Here is a 13887-nt window from a genome sequence, read left to right as displayed (position 1 = left end):
TTCGACTACTGAGTTGCTTTAGTTATGCAATTATGAATCTGAACACAGTACACGGGATGAAATTAGTTTCCCTAATGATAGAGGGGCTGCATCATGAGTTGAACTGTAATGTTATAACACCAGGGAATCCACAGGAGATTGACAGGAAAGTTAATCTATATAAATCTCTATAAGTCCCATGGTTCACCATGACACACTAAGAAAACAAAAGTGAATAAAAGTTTTACTGTTTTTAGTATTCACATGGCAGTGATTTCTGCAGAGCAACTGTGACCTGGAAGGAGTGGCTTTAAATCTCTGAATCCTCAGCACTTAATTTTCTTTTACTGGAGCGGTGGGAATTGAAATAATGATAACCATACAGAGGAGAAAACTTACCAGAGCTGGACATTTACACATGACTAGAATTTGTACCTGCTCACTTTAAATGAAGTCTTGTTTGAAAAATTGTAGACTATGGTTGAAATGATTTCAGAGACATTCTGCTGGTTTTGAAGTAATTTAAAGCACTGGTTTGTATCACCTATTGCAGATTGCATTAAAGCCTTGTTCTCCTTCCAGGAATTCTGCGTTAAAGGGGCTAAACAACAGGTAACTCAGAGCTGGCCTGAGATTTGATAGTCAGCCTACTTTTTTCCACTGCATCCTAAAGACCATTGTCTCATTTAATTTTTCATTTCTGTAAGATTTTAATAAAAGCCCAGGTGGCAAGAAGGAGATGGGCTAAAACTGATTCCACCCTTTTTTCTCCTCAATTGAAATTCTTTGTTAAGTAGTATAAAACTAACTTGAGTGTTGTTCATGGAGTACATGAGCAGCATGTACTCCAACTTCTACTTGGAGTACTTCCTCTAATGTTTTGAGGAGTGCTGCTCCACAGGGTACTGATGTATTCAGTTGCTATGCCCTCTCTGTTGGAGGTATAAGGGGTTCCTTGCTCATTCCATCCTATGGAATATAGTGCTGCTTCTCCCACCCTCTTGGATTATTACATTAAAAGTTCCTGAATGACTGAGGGCCTTATATTTTGGAAATTGCCACTTAGTCCAGAGCCTTCAAGGAAAATGAGTGATAGATTGAACAGCAAATGCTGAGAGAAGAGAAAGGCTTTTCTGTCTCTCCATTATGGATGAAAGATGAGAGAGAGGGGATGTAGATAAGCAATGACAGGATGTGAAACCTGAGAAGTTTGAGATTAGTATGAAATCTGTGGAAAGCTACTGACACTGAGCTTAGTGAGCCAGAAGCTTAAAGCTACTTACCAATAAAAACCACGGGGAGTTCAGTAGGAGATTTTTGAGGTTAGGAACTGTCTTTCTAGCAGAACTGGGAAGTATTAAAGGGGACTGAAATGAAGACTACCAAAAGAGATTTTCTGGGAGTTCTCTGCTAATGTTATATTTTCATATGGAGATTCCTAGTGGCTGTTCTCCCCCAGTGCCTGTGGGTCAAAAGCACACTCTGAGATTCTCCTGTCTCTTTCTTGTAGAGTGACTCCAAGCCCATGCCATTCCAGTGTTTTCCCTTTGATATCTGGACAGAAGCTGGTGTCTCTGATTAAGGTATGGTTCCTCATGGATTTGTAGAATACAGTATAAGGAAAAAATTGTGTACTTAGCTGTCCTAGTCATGGTTCTCTGACAATAAAGGCTATAAGCAGACTGCAAAGTGGCAAATAATCTCCCTTTCTTCTGCTGATCAGATAATCTCTCTGTTCTGGAGATAAGTATATGGCAGCATTCCTTCTTTGCTTACTTATTTGTGTTTGAGGGCTGCTGCTGGATTTACAGGGCTGAAGCAGAAAGAAGTCAAAATTGATAGCTGCTTTTATTAAAAGAAATAAAACCCAACCCTTCAAGGAAATTTTCAGCTCTGTTAGTTCATTGTACATCTGATTCTCTACCTGTTCCCAGGTGCAAAATGTTAGTTCTTGCTTCCGGAGAAAAAGAAATATATTTTCTAAGAGAGGGTAAATGATCTGTAGAGGAAATATTTTCACTGTATTTATAACAAACAACCTCTCTGGAAGTGTTTCCTCAACTTCTTTAAGTTATACTTAATCTGTATTAAAATGGTTAGGTCTAAATTCTTACAGTTCTCTTTTAAGCAAAGGAAGTTCATTCACATTTGAACATATTAGGGCAAATTTGTCTCTCATGTTTACTCCATGTGTTTTGGTGGGACTTTGTACCAGTAGTGCGTTTGGGACTTTTGTTTGTTTGTTTTAATGCTTTTTAAATCTTTGGAGGATAGTCATATAGTTTCCATGCAGAACAGGGATGACTGCAGTTGTATTTTCGTACCCTGGTGTTTCCTACATTTGCTCAGCTTACCTGTAGCGTAGTATTTAGCCAGAGATGTCTCAGAAGCCAGAAGTGAAAATTATACAGTTAATTAAAAAAAAAACTCCAACACCCAACAAATTTTAAAAAGCACCAACTCAGACTATATATTCTATGCACAGAATTGGCCACGGCTTGTTCTCTCCAGTAAGTCTGAAATGTGGAAGTGCCTGAGGTGAATCTGTTGGCATGGCAACTTAGTGAGCAGAAGAATGCCATCCATCACAGTCAGGAAAGAGTGTATGTTGTGATATTGCACTACTGCTACTTGTTTGCAGACCCTCTGGGGTTCACATTAAACTCATAAAGATTCAGTTCAAACTTCTGAGAGCATTTGGTCCCCATAGTACATATACTGTAGTTTCATGTGGACATTACTGACAGTGCTGTCACAGTCACTCTTGTAACAGCAGGCTCCCAACCTTGTCTTTACTGTGCTGAGAATGAGCAGAAGGTCCAGTTAACCACCAGCACAGCCATGTAGTTCTTGCCTTCATCATCATGCACTAATAGTTTGTAATTTCTTCTCCCAGCATTGTTCAAAGGCTGCAGATCCTAGATGGGAACCAAGCTGTCCCTCACTATTGGAATAAAGGAAGCAGGAGTGCTATTCTCTGGGGGAGGGAAACGAAGGTGTTGCAGAGAGTGTGCAAAGCACTTGTGCATGGATTGCAGCATCAAGACTCAAGTTTGTCTAGTGAGGACAAACAGAATATCAGAGCCTTACACCTGGTCAATGCAGATGTACTGCCATGAATTGTTTCTTAAAATTTAATAATTTTTATCATAAAAATTGATGGTCAGGCTGTCCGTCATTGCTTGTAAGCCATGTCTCCAATGGAGATCTGTTTGTCTATGTGCTCATAGTGCAATTCACTGTGGGTCAAAAGGTAACAAACTCCAATGACTGCAGTGGGATAACTCACAACATGATAGACACAGACAAACAATGCAGAGAGAACTGGTTTGTCTCTTCCTAGCTTGATGCCACCTTGTTTTCCTAAAGCTGAAAGCCAAGGCTTATAGGGATTTGAAGCCTTAAATCCTGGTATCAGGGAGAGGGGGAAAGGGAAGCGGTCCAAGGAATGCTGGTGACAGCTGCCAAGCATGCAGCAGGGAAGGCCTATGGGCAGGAGTGGGTGTCTTTCCTGGCCAAAGGTCTGGATCAGCTACACTAAAGAGGACTTTGCAAGTCATTGCTTGTGAGCTTTGTTAAGGCAAAACATGAATGTTGAAAGACTCATTATACTGCTGCTTTGTGCTTCAGGGTTGACACAGCTATTAAGGCAATGCTCACTGCTTTGAATTTTGAAAGTCATAGCATTTGTTTCAGAACTCAGAAAGAGGTTAGCATTTATAACATGCCACATCCTTATTTAATCAAAGCTTTGCATGAGGATTTAGAAGAATGGAACACACAGCACATACATTAAAATTTTACACAGCAAGTGAGGGCAGTGCTCTTAACCAAGCAAAAAAGAACCTCTCCTGGCATGCAAAAGCCTTGTATTACAAAACTTACACCTTTATTGCACAGAAGTTGTGTTCACATCTTTTATACAAATAATTATATAAATGAGGTCTTCTGATTCTTTGCCAGTCTGGAATCAGTAAGGGTCACTGCATTTGCAAACCAATGGACAGAGCTTCAGCTGAAGCCAGTAAAACCTCTTTACCATGTGAAAGTAGAGCAAGTGAGACTTGAGGTGTATTATTTCTGTTTCATACACAGTCAGATGGTAGGAGATACCAAAGTCTGTAGTAGCTGCACTAAACACAAAGCATTGTGAAAAATCTAATGATCTAATACAAAGCCCTGTGCAGGATCACAACTGTAATAGTCATGACTAATAACTTGCTTTTGAATTCTGTTACTCAGCAGTATCAAAGAGCTGTCTGCTACCTCTAAACGTAGATGAAAAAGTGACACAAAGATTTGGAATGTTTGTTTCATTTTTCTTATGAAAATGACAGCTGGACACTTCATGACAAAAATCTTGATGTCTTTTATTTATAAAATCTCCAGCTATGAGTGCTTTCTGGTTTCAGCTTGATTGACACATTGTCAGCATTTTCTGACATATATATTTGATCCTAGTGTATTGTGTCCTGAATTATAGTACTGAGTTGTGTATAAAAATGGAAATATTAATTAGAAAAAGCTGTGTAAAGAACAAACTTGTCTGGAGATTTAAGTGCTGCTGATTGAATAATGCATCAAACTGTCACAGCAACAGTTTTGTAGTGACTCAAATTCTATGAATATTTAACAGAGTTGTCCTGGATGAAAGAAATTCAAAACATTACTTTCAGGGAATGGCTGAAGTCTTGGGTCTCCTTTACTAGGAGCAAATGTTTACTTTGTTAGCAAAGCACTTGATGAGCAAGAGGAAGTTAATAGGACTATTTTGCTTTACATGTCTGGAGTATCAGAGCTGGTGGTATGGATACTCAACCAACATCACATTAATAATCTTTTATTTAAGATAACGCAAATCACATTTTTGTGTGCTTAAACCTCACCCAGGGGAGAAGGATATAGGAGCTGATAAATGCCATTTACACCTTCCCCAGAGAAGTGATTAACCAATTCTCATCCTTTCTATCCCTGCTTCTGTCTATGAAAGGGGTGCTGCAATCCTGGGCAGCAATGTTCAGTCTTAGGATATGGGACCTGTACAACAGTTGCTCTTGCTGTTCTCTCCTTCCTCTTAAAAGCAGCTCACTCAATCTGCAGCCTTTTTCTTGAGCATCCTCTCAACTGAATTGCTACAGGACCTGCTAGGTTGCAAGTGAAAATGCCCTATTTGGCATTAATGTGGGCATGAGAATTTGTCTTAGAAAGGGTACACTTCCAGCTGGCTGAGAATAACAATCCTCCTGTGCCAGGATTGGCTGGATTTATTCATTGCAGCATTTTTAAATGCTGAAGAGCTAGGACACTGTGGGTCTTACATGTTTTTCACTAGGACAGAAGTCTGTGAATTTATGTGTCACATGTGTGCCAGTGTACATATGTGTTCACATGTAGAAACAAAATTATCCAAAGTATGCAAATTATTTGAGAATCAAATCACTTTTCTGGCAATGTAGAGACAGAACTGATTCACAGCTTTCACAGCTGGAAGTGTAGAATCATTAAAGCATGTTATCTGGAAACTTCTGCTAAAATGCTGGCAGTAGTGCTTCTGCCTGAAATGCAGATTTCAATTTGGTCAGTTTTTTCATTTTGAAGAATTCTTGCTAGCAAAAGTCTAGGAAAGAAGTTAATGGAGAAGATTATTTCTAGATTTTCATTTCAGTAAAACTTGCCCATATAATGTTGCCTTAGAATGGAGGTGCAGCTGGCTAGCTCACTGTTCCACAGCTGCATTACCTCAGTGCCGCTGTCAGTTCTTCTGGCTGTAGAAATCTAGTAAAGCTAGAAAACTAGTAAAGCTTTTTGATTAATAATTCAGTGGAAGAAAGTATTTCTTTGCTAATTCAATTCTGTCTTAAATCATTACTTTTCACACTATATTACTGGAACAAACTGCATATTAATAAGTTCTTGTGAGTGTTATCACATTAACCATCTGCATTTTAGCACACTGGATCTGTGTTTCTTAGAAGCAGTAGTTTTGGGTGAAGAACAGAAGGTACTTTGGACTGCATTCTCAGAAAGCACTGGCTACATACCCTCTACTGTCTGATTCTCTAAAACCACTGCCTTTTTTAATACAGTGTTTTCAGCTCATTTAGATGGCCATAGTAGAGAAGAAATTGTTTAAGTCCTTTATTACAAAGATCAAAAGTCATGTTTACCATTTACATATACAATTTACAAATTATTCACAAAGGGAATAACAGATATGCAGGAACTGACAGCTTACTTCAAACCAAGCTGGGGACAGGACAAGTGTAGTTGTTTCCTTGCTTCCCTGTCTTTACAGAAATAAAAGATATGTCTGTTTTGTGTAGTCTGTTTGTGTTAAACACTGATGTAGTGTTTATGAAGCACCTTTAGTTATAACTATTCAAATGCTTGCATGCTTATCTTTATTTGAAAGACTGCAGTGCATGTATAAACATGCACTGGGATCTGCACCCTTCACACTACTGAGTGCTTGTTGGTTAGAAATCTTGCCAATGAATACAGTGGTCAGGCTTGAAAATGTTGATTTGTAAGATTTAACTGATCTCAGCAATGTGCCATTAAAATAAAAATGGAGTTTAATATCAGAACTCTTTCTCTAGGAAATAAATTAAGTATGGCTGCTGTATCTCTCAAGGATACTGTATGATCTTAAGATGGGTCTTAGCCACGTTGTTATATGTCTTGGATAACACAACTGATTTATTGCTTTTCCTTCATCATGTTTTATACCATTTCCTAATGCTATTTCAAAGACTGGGAAACTTAACATAAAAGAATCCTCTTTAGGAGATTTGGTAAATTAGCAAACTTCACAGAATATCTTACAGCACTTAACAAAGGGGAGAATGAGTTCCCAAATCCCTTGGTATGAAAGCACAATACCAACAGTGCATTAGCTGCCATTTAGCTAAACCTACAAGTAACCATATTTTTAATTTTTGGTGTCCACAGGGAGGACAGTACAACAAAATGCTTGAAGGAACACACCAATTTTGGAGCAAACACAAATGTAAATACAGAAATCACCAATGTGATGTTAATCCAAATTCTAAGCAATGAAGCAAAACACTTCACAAAAGTTGTTACATCTAGTCAGAATAATCCAAATACTTACAACAGTATTATGATATGACTTCCTACCAAGCTATCAGATAATCCTTTACCATGAACCTTTCAGTATTCTCAGGGTGACAGATAAAGAATGTTGCAGATGCCATGGTAAACTTAAATAAACAGTAATAGGCAAACATTTTAGTGGCACCACCTGTATATACAATGTAGTTGCTGGAACCTTATGGACAAAGCAGTGTTACAGTATGCCTTTGTTAAGGCTTCTTGCTGGTTTAAAAAGGTAGATTTTTCTTTAGGGAGATTGTCCAGCAGTATTGGTTTCCCATCTCTTCAGTGGAAGGTCTCTTTATTGATCCACATGAGGCTGCGTGTTTCGTTTGGTTTGCATTCGTACTCAATACTGCCAAAGCTGTTTCCCCACTGGCAATGATCCCGCTTGTGGTAGTTGTAGAATTTGACTTGCCAGACTGTCTCAAAAACGCCAATGTCATTAAACTGCGAGGAAGAGGGAATACCAGTGTTAGTGAGCTGATTATTTGGTTGGTTTCTCTCTCATCCTGAGAAATAACACTTGTGAAGCTGCAGAACATAAAACACCTGGTATAAGGATCATTGTTCCTCAGATCAATACATTGAAGACCTGTGAAACCTGCTCTAGCAATCAGAAATGTTTAGTCATACATAATACCTGAAGGCTCAGATCCTGCATGTACTGTCCTCTTGTACTCACATTTGGGATAGGCGAGGGAGGAAAAATGTACAAGTTGCCACATGGATAAATGTTACTAACAACAAGAATCAAAGCCATAATCTTTCTTAAGATGACACAGCTTGTATACACTGTAGATCATGTACCAGTGATCTGCAGTGATACAGACCATCACTTTACCTTTATACCTTACCTAGAGGCTGCAGTTCGGATTGGGAAGATTCTTCTTTTCCTCAGTCTGAAACTTTAATTTTGTCTGTATTTTGGAGTCTTGTATTTGTACTGTATTGACTGAGATGTGCTGCTCTTGCACACCACTTACTACTTTCCTGGGATTCTATTCCACATTTTAAATGAGACTTCAGCAAGAGAATTTCTGTGTGGATATCTGTAACTGCTAGTTGGATTGTGATAGTGCAGCTTGTTGCGGTGGATACTCCATGTGTGGGGACACGAGGCTTGACTCCATTTTCTCAGAAGGCTGATTTATTATGTTATATATTATATTAAAATACTACATTAAAACTATACTAAAAGAACAGAGAAAAAAGATGCTCAGAAGGCTACAAAGAACAAGAATAGAATAGAATGCATAACAAAATCCTGTGACTGCTCGTAGCCTGGGCACAGTTGGATGAGATTGGTCATCAATTGAAAACAATCCACATGGACCAATGGAAGATGCACCTGTTGCATTCCACAGCAGCAGATAGTTATTGTTTACATTTCTTTCCTGAGGCCCTCAGCTCTCAGGAGGGAAAATCCTAGCAGAGGATTTTCCATACAATATCATAGCTACAGCAGCTGAGTAATAGGAGGTAATAAAGAGATACTCAGCCCGTTTAGCAGATAAGTGTCTAATACAGCAAAGTAGTGAGACATTGACTTTAAATTGTCTGTGCACGCAGCTTTGAAGTGAATGAGACTGTGGCTGAAATAAAAGTTCTATGGCTATAATAAAAAATTCTGAAAAATAATTTTTTTTAAGTCATTCCTAGACACCTGTACAACTTTAGAAAAACCTCAGTGAGGCTTTCAAGCATAAATTCTGATTTCAGTTTTAATGGTAATGGAAAATTTGAGTTCCTATGCCTTAAGACATAGCAGAGAATCTCAAGTGTGGGTGTGAAGCCTGTATGTATTGCAATTTGTCCTAAGCCAGTATGGCTTTTTGATTGTGTTATGTTGTTGGAAGATACTAGATAGTGAATTTAATGCTACTGAATGGCACCATTCTTCAGTATTTTTTCCCTTTCAGTATTTCCATCACTCACTTTAATGACAGCTTCTTCACTTGACTGTTTTCCATTCTTATCATGTGCCTGGGAGCTGATCTTTGATCACCTGCCTGCTATAATCACACTTGCAAAGTCAGTAGGAAAGCCCTTTTACAGAGAAATTGTTCCTGATTTACAAGCAGAGTCTTCTGTATCCACATTTTTCAGAAGGACACAATTGTTGTTTTTTTTGAAATTCAAGATGTGGTTTGTGAGGTGCTGCTGTGTACCAGCCATTACTTTAAACTTTCCCTCCACCCACAGTGGTAAGTTAAATTTAGCCTTGATAATAGCAGAAGTTGCTGTGTGCTGTAAGTGGAGGGGTTTTATTCGGCTCCAATTACAAGTGTTACCTTGAAGGAGTAACTGAAACATTTCTGCCACTTCCTTTGACTAAGAAAGAATCAGATGTACAGGCTATTTTATCTCTTCCAGCAACTAAAACCTTAATTAAGGATTTTTTTTAATCAATCATCTTTGATAGTAGTCCTGTTACACTCATAATGCAAGACAGTAAAGGTTAAGCACATTGGATATTACTGTGCACAGCCCACAAAATTTATCAGAGAGGAGAATCAGCCACCCTCAGTGTGGAAACTAAGGAAGAAAAGGTATTTCTAGTAGCATTTGTAGAAGGTGATATGACACAAGAGTATAATTTCATTTCATTCATGTATGAAGGATCTGAATTTCAAAAAGATAGATGAAGAAAACAAATTTAATTTTCCTTCAGTGACCCAGTTTGCTGAGCTACCCTGAGCAGTTTGACTGCTCTGGGTTTCCAGGAGAAGGAAAAAATTAATAGCAGAGCTTTTCTACTACCATGTGGCTCCTCCAGCCTGGTAGTTAGCACATGCAGAAGCTCTGTGGAATAATGAACATTCTGCATCCTCAGAGCTCCCCTGAATTCCCACAGCTCCTACAGTTGAATCCTGCCAACTCCACTGAGCTTACAGGGAGGAAGAATAGCCCTGCTCTTTGCAGCTCAGGCTTCAGGCTAAGTGTATTTCCCTGTCTGCTCTTCTCTGTCATCTGGTGCTGCAGGAGTAAATAGTTATTTAATCACTCCCGCTACATTTGCATGCTGAAATGATTTTATAGTTATTACTGTGGATACAGTTCTAGCTTCTTTATTCAATCTTAGACTAGTCTGATCAAGAATAAAATGAGGCCCAAAGGCAGGCTTCTAACTTAGTTTGCACCATTTGCCAGACAGTTTAGCAGTTTCTGGATAGTGTGCATGATTGACCAGTCAGGTAACAGAAACATATAATCAGAGTCTGGAATTCAGAAACAGGATTGCTGTTTAAGATGTATAAACTCTGGCTGTCATGGGTCAGATGTCTACTAGCCAGTTAAAGCAGCAACACAAAGAATTATTTGTTTAAAGTTTCAAAGCAGATAATAAGTTCTTATAGATTTTAATGGACTTTTAAGTCATTCAGACACTAGATTGGCTGTATCAGACTTGTTTTTGACTGCAGGACTGATCTCACAATGTATTTCTGATGTGAATTTAGTTTTTGTGCCTGAAATAGTGTCCTTATCGCCATAGGAGGCATCGGGATTTTGTCTGTACTAGAAAAGGAAGTGGAGGCAGAAGTTCCTCATAGTTGAAGGAAATAGGAAATAGGAAAATAAAGCTGTTTGCAACAAGCTCAGTTTTGAAGATTCAGGAAGTAGGAATCCAAAGCAGTTTTCAGACTGGGGTATCTGAGGCTTGTTCCCTAAATCTATTACAGCTGTGCTTGGCTAAGCAGCTAAATGATGAGTTAAACATGTAAATCCCCATTGAGTTGCCTATATTTAATACTTAAAAGTATCATTTGTGGGTATCTAATTCTGTACTGATGAACCTATCTATCAAGATCCGTTCCTAAAAGGAATTAAGGACCTGCTTAATGCTTGAAAATCTTATTAGCTTCATGGTTAATATCCCAGGATCTGATCTGTAAAAGCAGCTCTTTGGGCAAATATTGTGGCTACTCATTCTGATGCTGCAACAAACCATGTCAGAGCTTGTAACTAAAAGTCAGACCCCCCCTTACATTTAATTCATAATTTGACTTGGTTTTCTCCAAAGGAAAAGTTAAACTTCTAGATTTTCAGAGTTCACATCAGTGCTGCACTTAAGGGTAAAGGTGACCAGCAAACAGGGATGGCTTAGTCAAAGCAGATGGCTTTTTTGGGAATGCTGTCCTTCCTCCTCCTGGTGCAAAGTGAACTATAACTACAATGATCAACAGTGGTATCCAGCAGCTATGTTCAGCTTGTTGTGAAATAATACTGTGTTTGGTTTTCCTGGGTTTTGAAAGGAGGTGGCTGTATATAAAAGTGATTAATGTAATACTCCATATTAGTCTTAATAACCTAAGACTGTGAAATAGTAATGTGATGTGGGTCTCCAAAATTAAGTTAGGCACACTGTAATTATTAGAAACACCAAATGGAGATGTTACAGTTCTTATTCAGAAGGGGATTACTATGCTGAACTATGATTCCAGAAAAAAAATACTGGAGAGCAATATGAAATCTTGTGCACAGTAAGCAAATGTCATAAAATTCTGAAATCTGGTGGGCTTGTTTAAGCTGAAACAGACTCTTAAGAGAGCTTCAGATGAAGATGGTTTACTGCTTTGATTCCTTTTTTTGGTAGAGAAGACATGGAATAAACAGCAGGAATCCCTCATAGCTATAATCAGGAGAAGGAAAAAAAAACCTGCCAAAACTGAGCATACCACTCAAAGAGTGCTGTGAAAATCTGCCTGCTGCTCTTCATGTCTTCTGGCAGCTCTGCTGTCTTGTGGGCTGGAGCTTTTGTCATCTCACTTTGGGGTCATGGAGCCTCTCTTTAAGACTGGGGTGAAGAGCCGCTTAAATATGAAACTTAGGTTTGTGGGTGCAGTTGATGGAAACATATGGGAAAAGAGAGAAGACAGCCTTGGGTGTCCTCCTGCATGCTTCTAGTCTGTGGCAAGTCCTCAGGTGACAGATAGAAGGGGAGAGCCATCACCCCTTGTGCTTGGGGCATGCTCTGTGCCAAAAAAAATTGGTGCTGCCAGGAAAAAGAGAGTCCCTGTATGCCAAGGGATTGGATTGCTAGCCAAGAACCTCGATGGGAGCTTCCTGATATGTATAGTATGTCCTATAGAAGGGGTGGGATCAGCTCACAATTCTTCCTGCTGCAGCACCCCAAAGGGTTTTGCAAATCTCTAGAAAACCTTATTCCTCCTCCTGGCCCTTGCTGTTTTCTTGGGAGAGAAGGCAGCAGGATTTGTATTTTCCAGCTATGTTCTGGCCAGCAACCTTAGTGACATAAAGCAAAGAGGAAGGCAGCAGCTGTGACCAGACTTTGCCCTGGAATATTTCACCACGCTCTCTCTGGGAGTTAACCCCCTGCTGCCCTCCCACATCCTGTCATGCCAGGCTTGGAGAACCACATACCTGCATGTTGACTTGGATGGGCTGTCTCTCCCCACTTTTGGTATGGGGCACCCCTTCTGTGTCATAGATCCCTGTGTAAGAGGCCACTTGTGCATCCCGTGATTTTTCTTCCAGTGGGACATTAACACCGCCGATGCCCATGGTCCTACAAAAAGACAGGATCCAGCCTTTCATAGCCCCGAATTCCCCCTTCCTTGGCAGTTTGGAGCCAGCACACGGGTTTGCAGCCTGGTAGCCTCTGTGCTGGGGAAAAGCCTCAGGGGTTTTAGCAGACCTGCATGTGCTGCTGACTCATTGGGGCTACTGAAATATGCCAGGGCTCTGCAGCCACCCAGGGAAGGAGTAGAAAGGAGAGGCAGGCGGGATCTGATTCCGAATGGGCAGGGAGAGGCTGGTCGAATCTCTTCGGCGGGGCTGCCCCTCCACCCAGAGCTGGTTCCCCATCTGGTCCCTGTCTCTGCTCTGCCACGCCGCAGAGAGGCTTGGGCATTGTGTAGGTGGGGCTTCTTCCTCCAGCGAAAGCCGCGGGGAAGGAGGGAGAAAAGGAGCTGGGCTTGAAAAATCTCCGGGAGAAGGTGGGGAGCGAGAGGGCAGGCAGCGATTCCCCACCGTGGCCTCCCCCCCGGCCAGCCAGGCGGAGCACAGGGGACAGCTGGAGAGGGACCCAGAAACGGGGCCACCGAAGGAAAAGGGCGGGGAGGGAGAAATCACGGAAACCCCGCGCTGTCAGCCTGCCAGGAAAAAACATTAAACGCCTAAAAATAAAGCAGCGGGGAGGGAGAGCAGGGCCGGGGGAGCCGCCCTGAGGAGGACAGCCGCACTTACGTGGCCTGGACGGTGCCGGGTCGGAGGGACACCTCGATCTTGTACTTGGCCCCTGTCAGCAGCTTGATGGTGCGGTTCTGACCGAAGCGCTGCCCGTCCACCTTGAAATACACGGCCCCGTCGTTGGGCTGGATTTTGAGCGAGACGCTGATTTTCACGAGGCCGGGGATGTCGCCCATCGCTTGCGGCCGGAGGGGCCTGCGGGCTCTGCGCGCGTCTCGCCCCTCCGAGGAAAGGCGGCTGGCCGGGAGCGAGGGGGAGGAGGAGGAGGAGGAGGGAGAAGGAAGAGGAGGGGCTGCCGGATTCCAGCCAGCCCAGCCCTTCCCAAAAGCAGCGGATGAGACACTTGGTTATTTTCCCTCCCATTAATCGCGACGTAGCATCTGGGAGGTTGATGTCTTTCCCCCCTCTTCTCCCCCCCCTCTCGCCTCCACTTCATCACCCCGCCCCATATCCCGGTTTGGGGGGACATTTGCAGCTGCTCAGATTGCTGCCGGTTTCCAGGGAGTTAATCCGGCCCCGATTACTGCAGCCTTAATCCCGCAATTCGTCCCGGAGGAAACGAGACGGGCCCGGGCCGGG

The 13887-nt window shown here is 41.4% G+C and overlaps 1 protein-coding gene across 1 annotated transcript; it reads right to left on the bottom strand.

Moving 5' to 3' along the window:
- Positions 1 to 6102: 6102 nt before the first annotated feature.
- On the bottom strand, positions 6103 to 13589 carry CNRIP1 (cannabinoid receptor interacting protein 1). The gene is made up of 3 exons (XM_064414909.1): positions 13306 to 13589; positions 12481 to 12625; positions 6103 to 7545 (listed from the first exon to the last, which is right to left on the bottom strand). Exons 1-3 carry the CDS (start codon positions 13482 to 13484, stop codon positions 7381 to 7383), a joined length of 489 nt encoding a protein of 162 aa, XP_064270979.1. The 5' UTR covers positions 13485 to 13589; the 3' UTR covers positions 6103 to 7380.
- Between the last annotated feature and the right edge of the window lie 298 nt (positions 13590 to 13887).

This window comes from Passer domesticus, chromosome 3 (assembly GCF_036417665.1).
Source record: "Passer domesticus isolate bPasDom1 chromosome 3, bPasDom1.hap1, whole genome shotgun sequence".
Classification (NCBI taxonomy): Eukaryota; Metazoa; Chordata; class Aves; order Passeriformes; family Passeridae; genus Passer; species Passer domesticus.
Note: the sequence above shows the minus strand (reverse complement) of the source record. Positions and strands in the feature narration are given on the sequence as shown.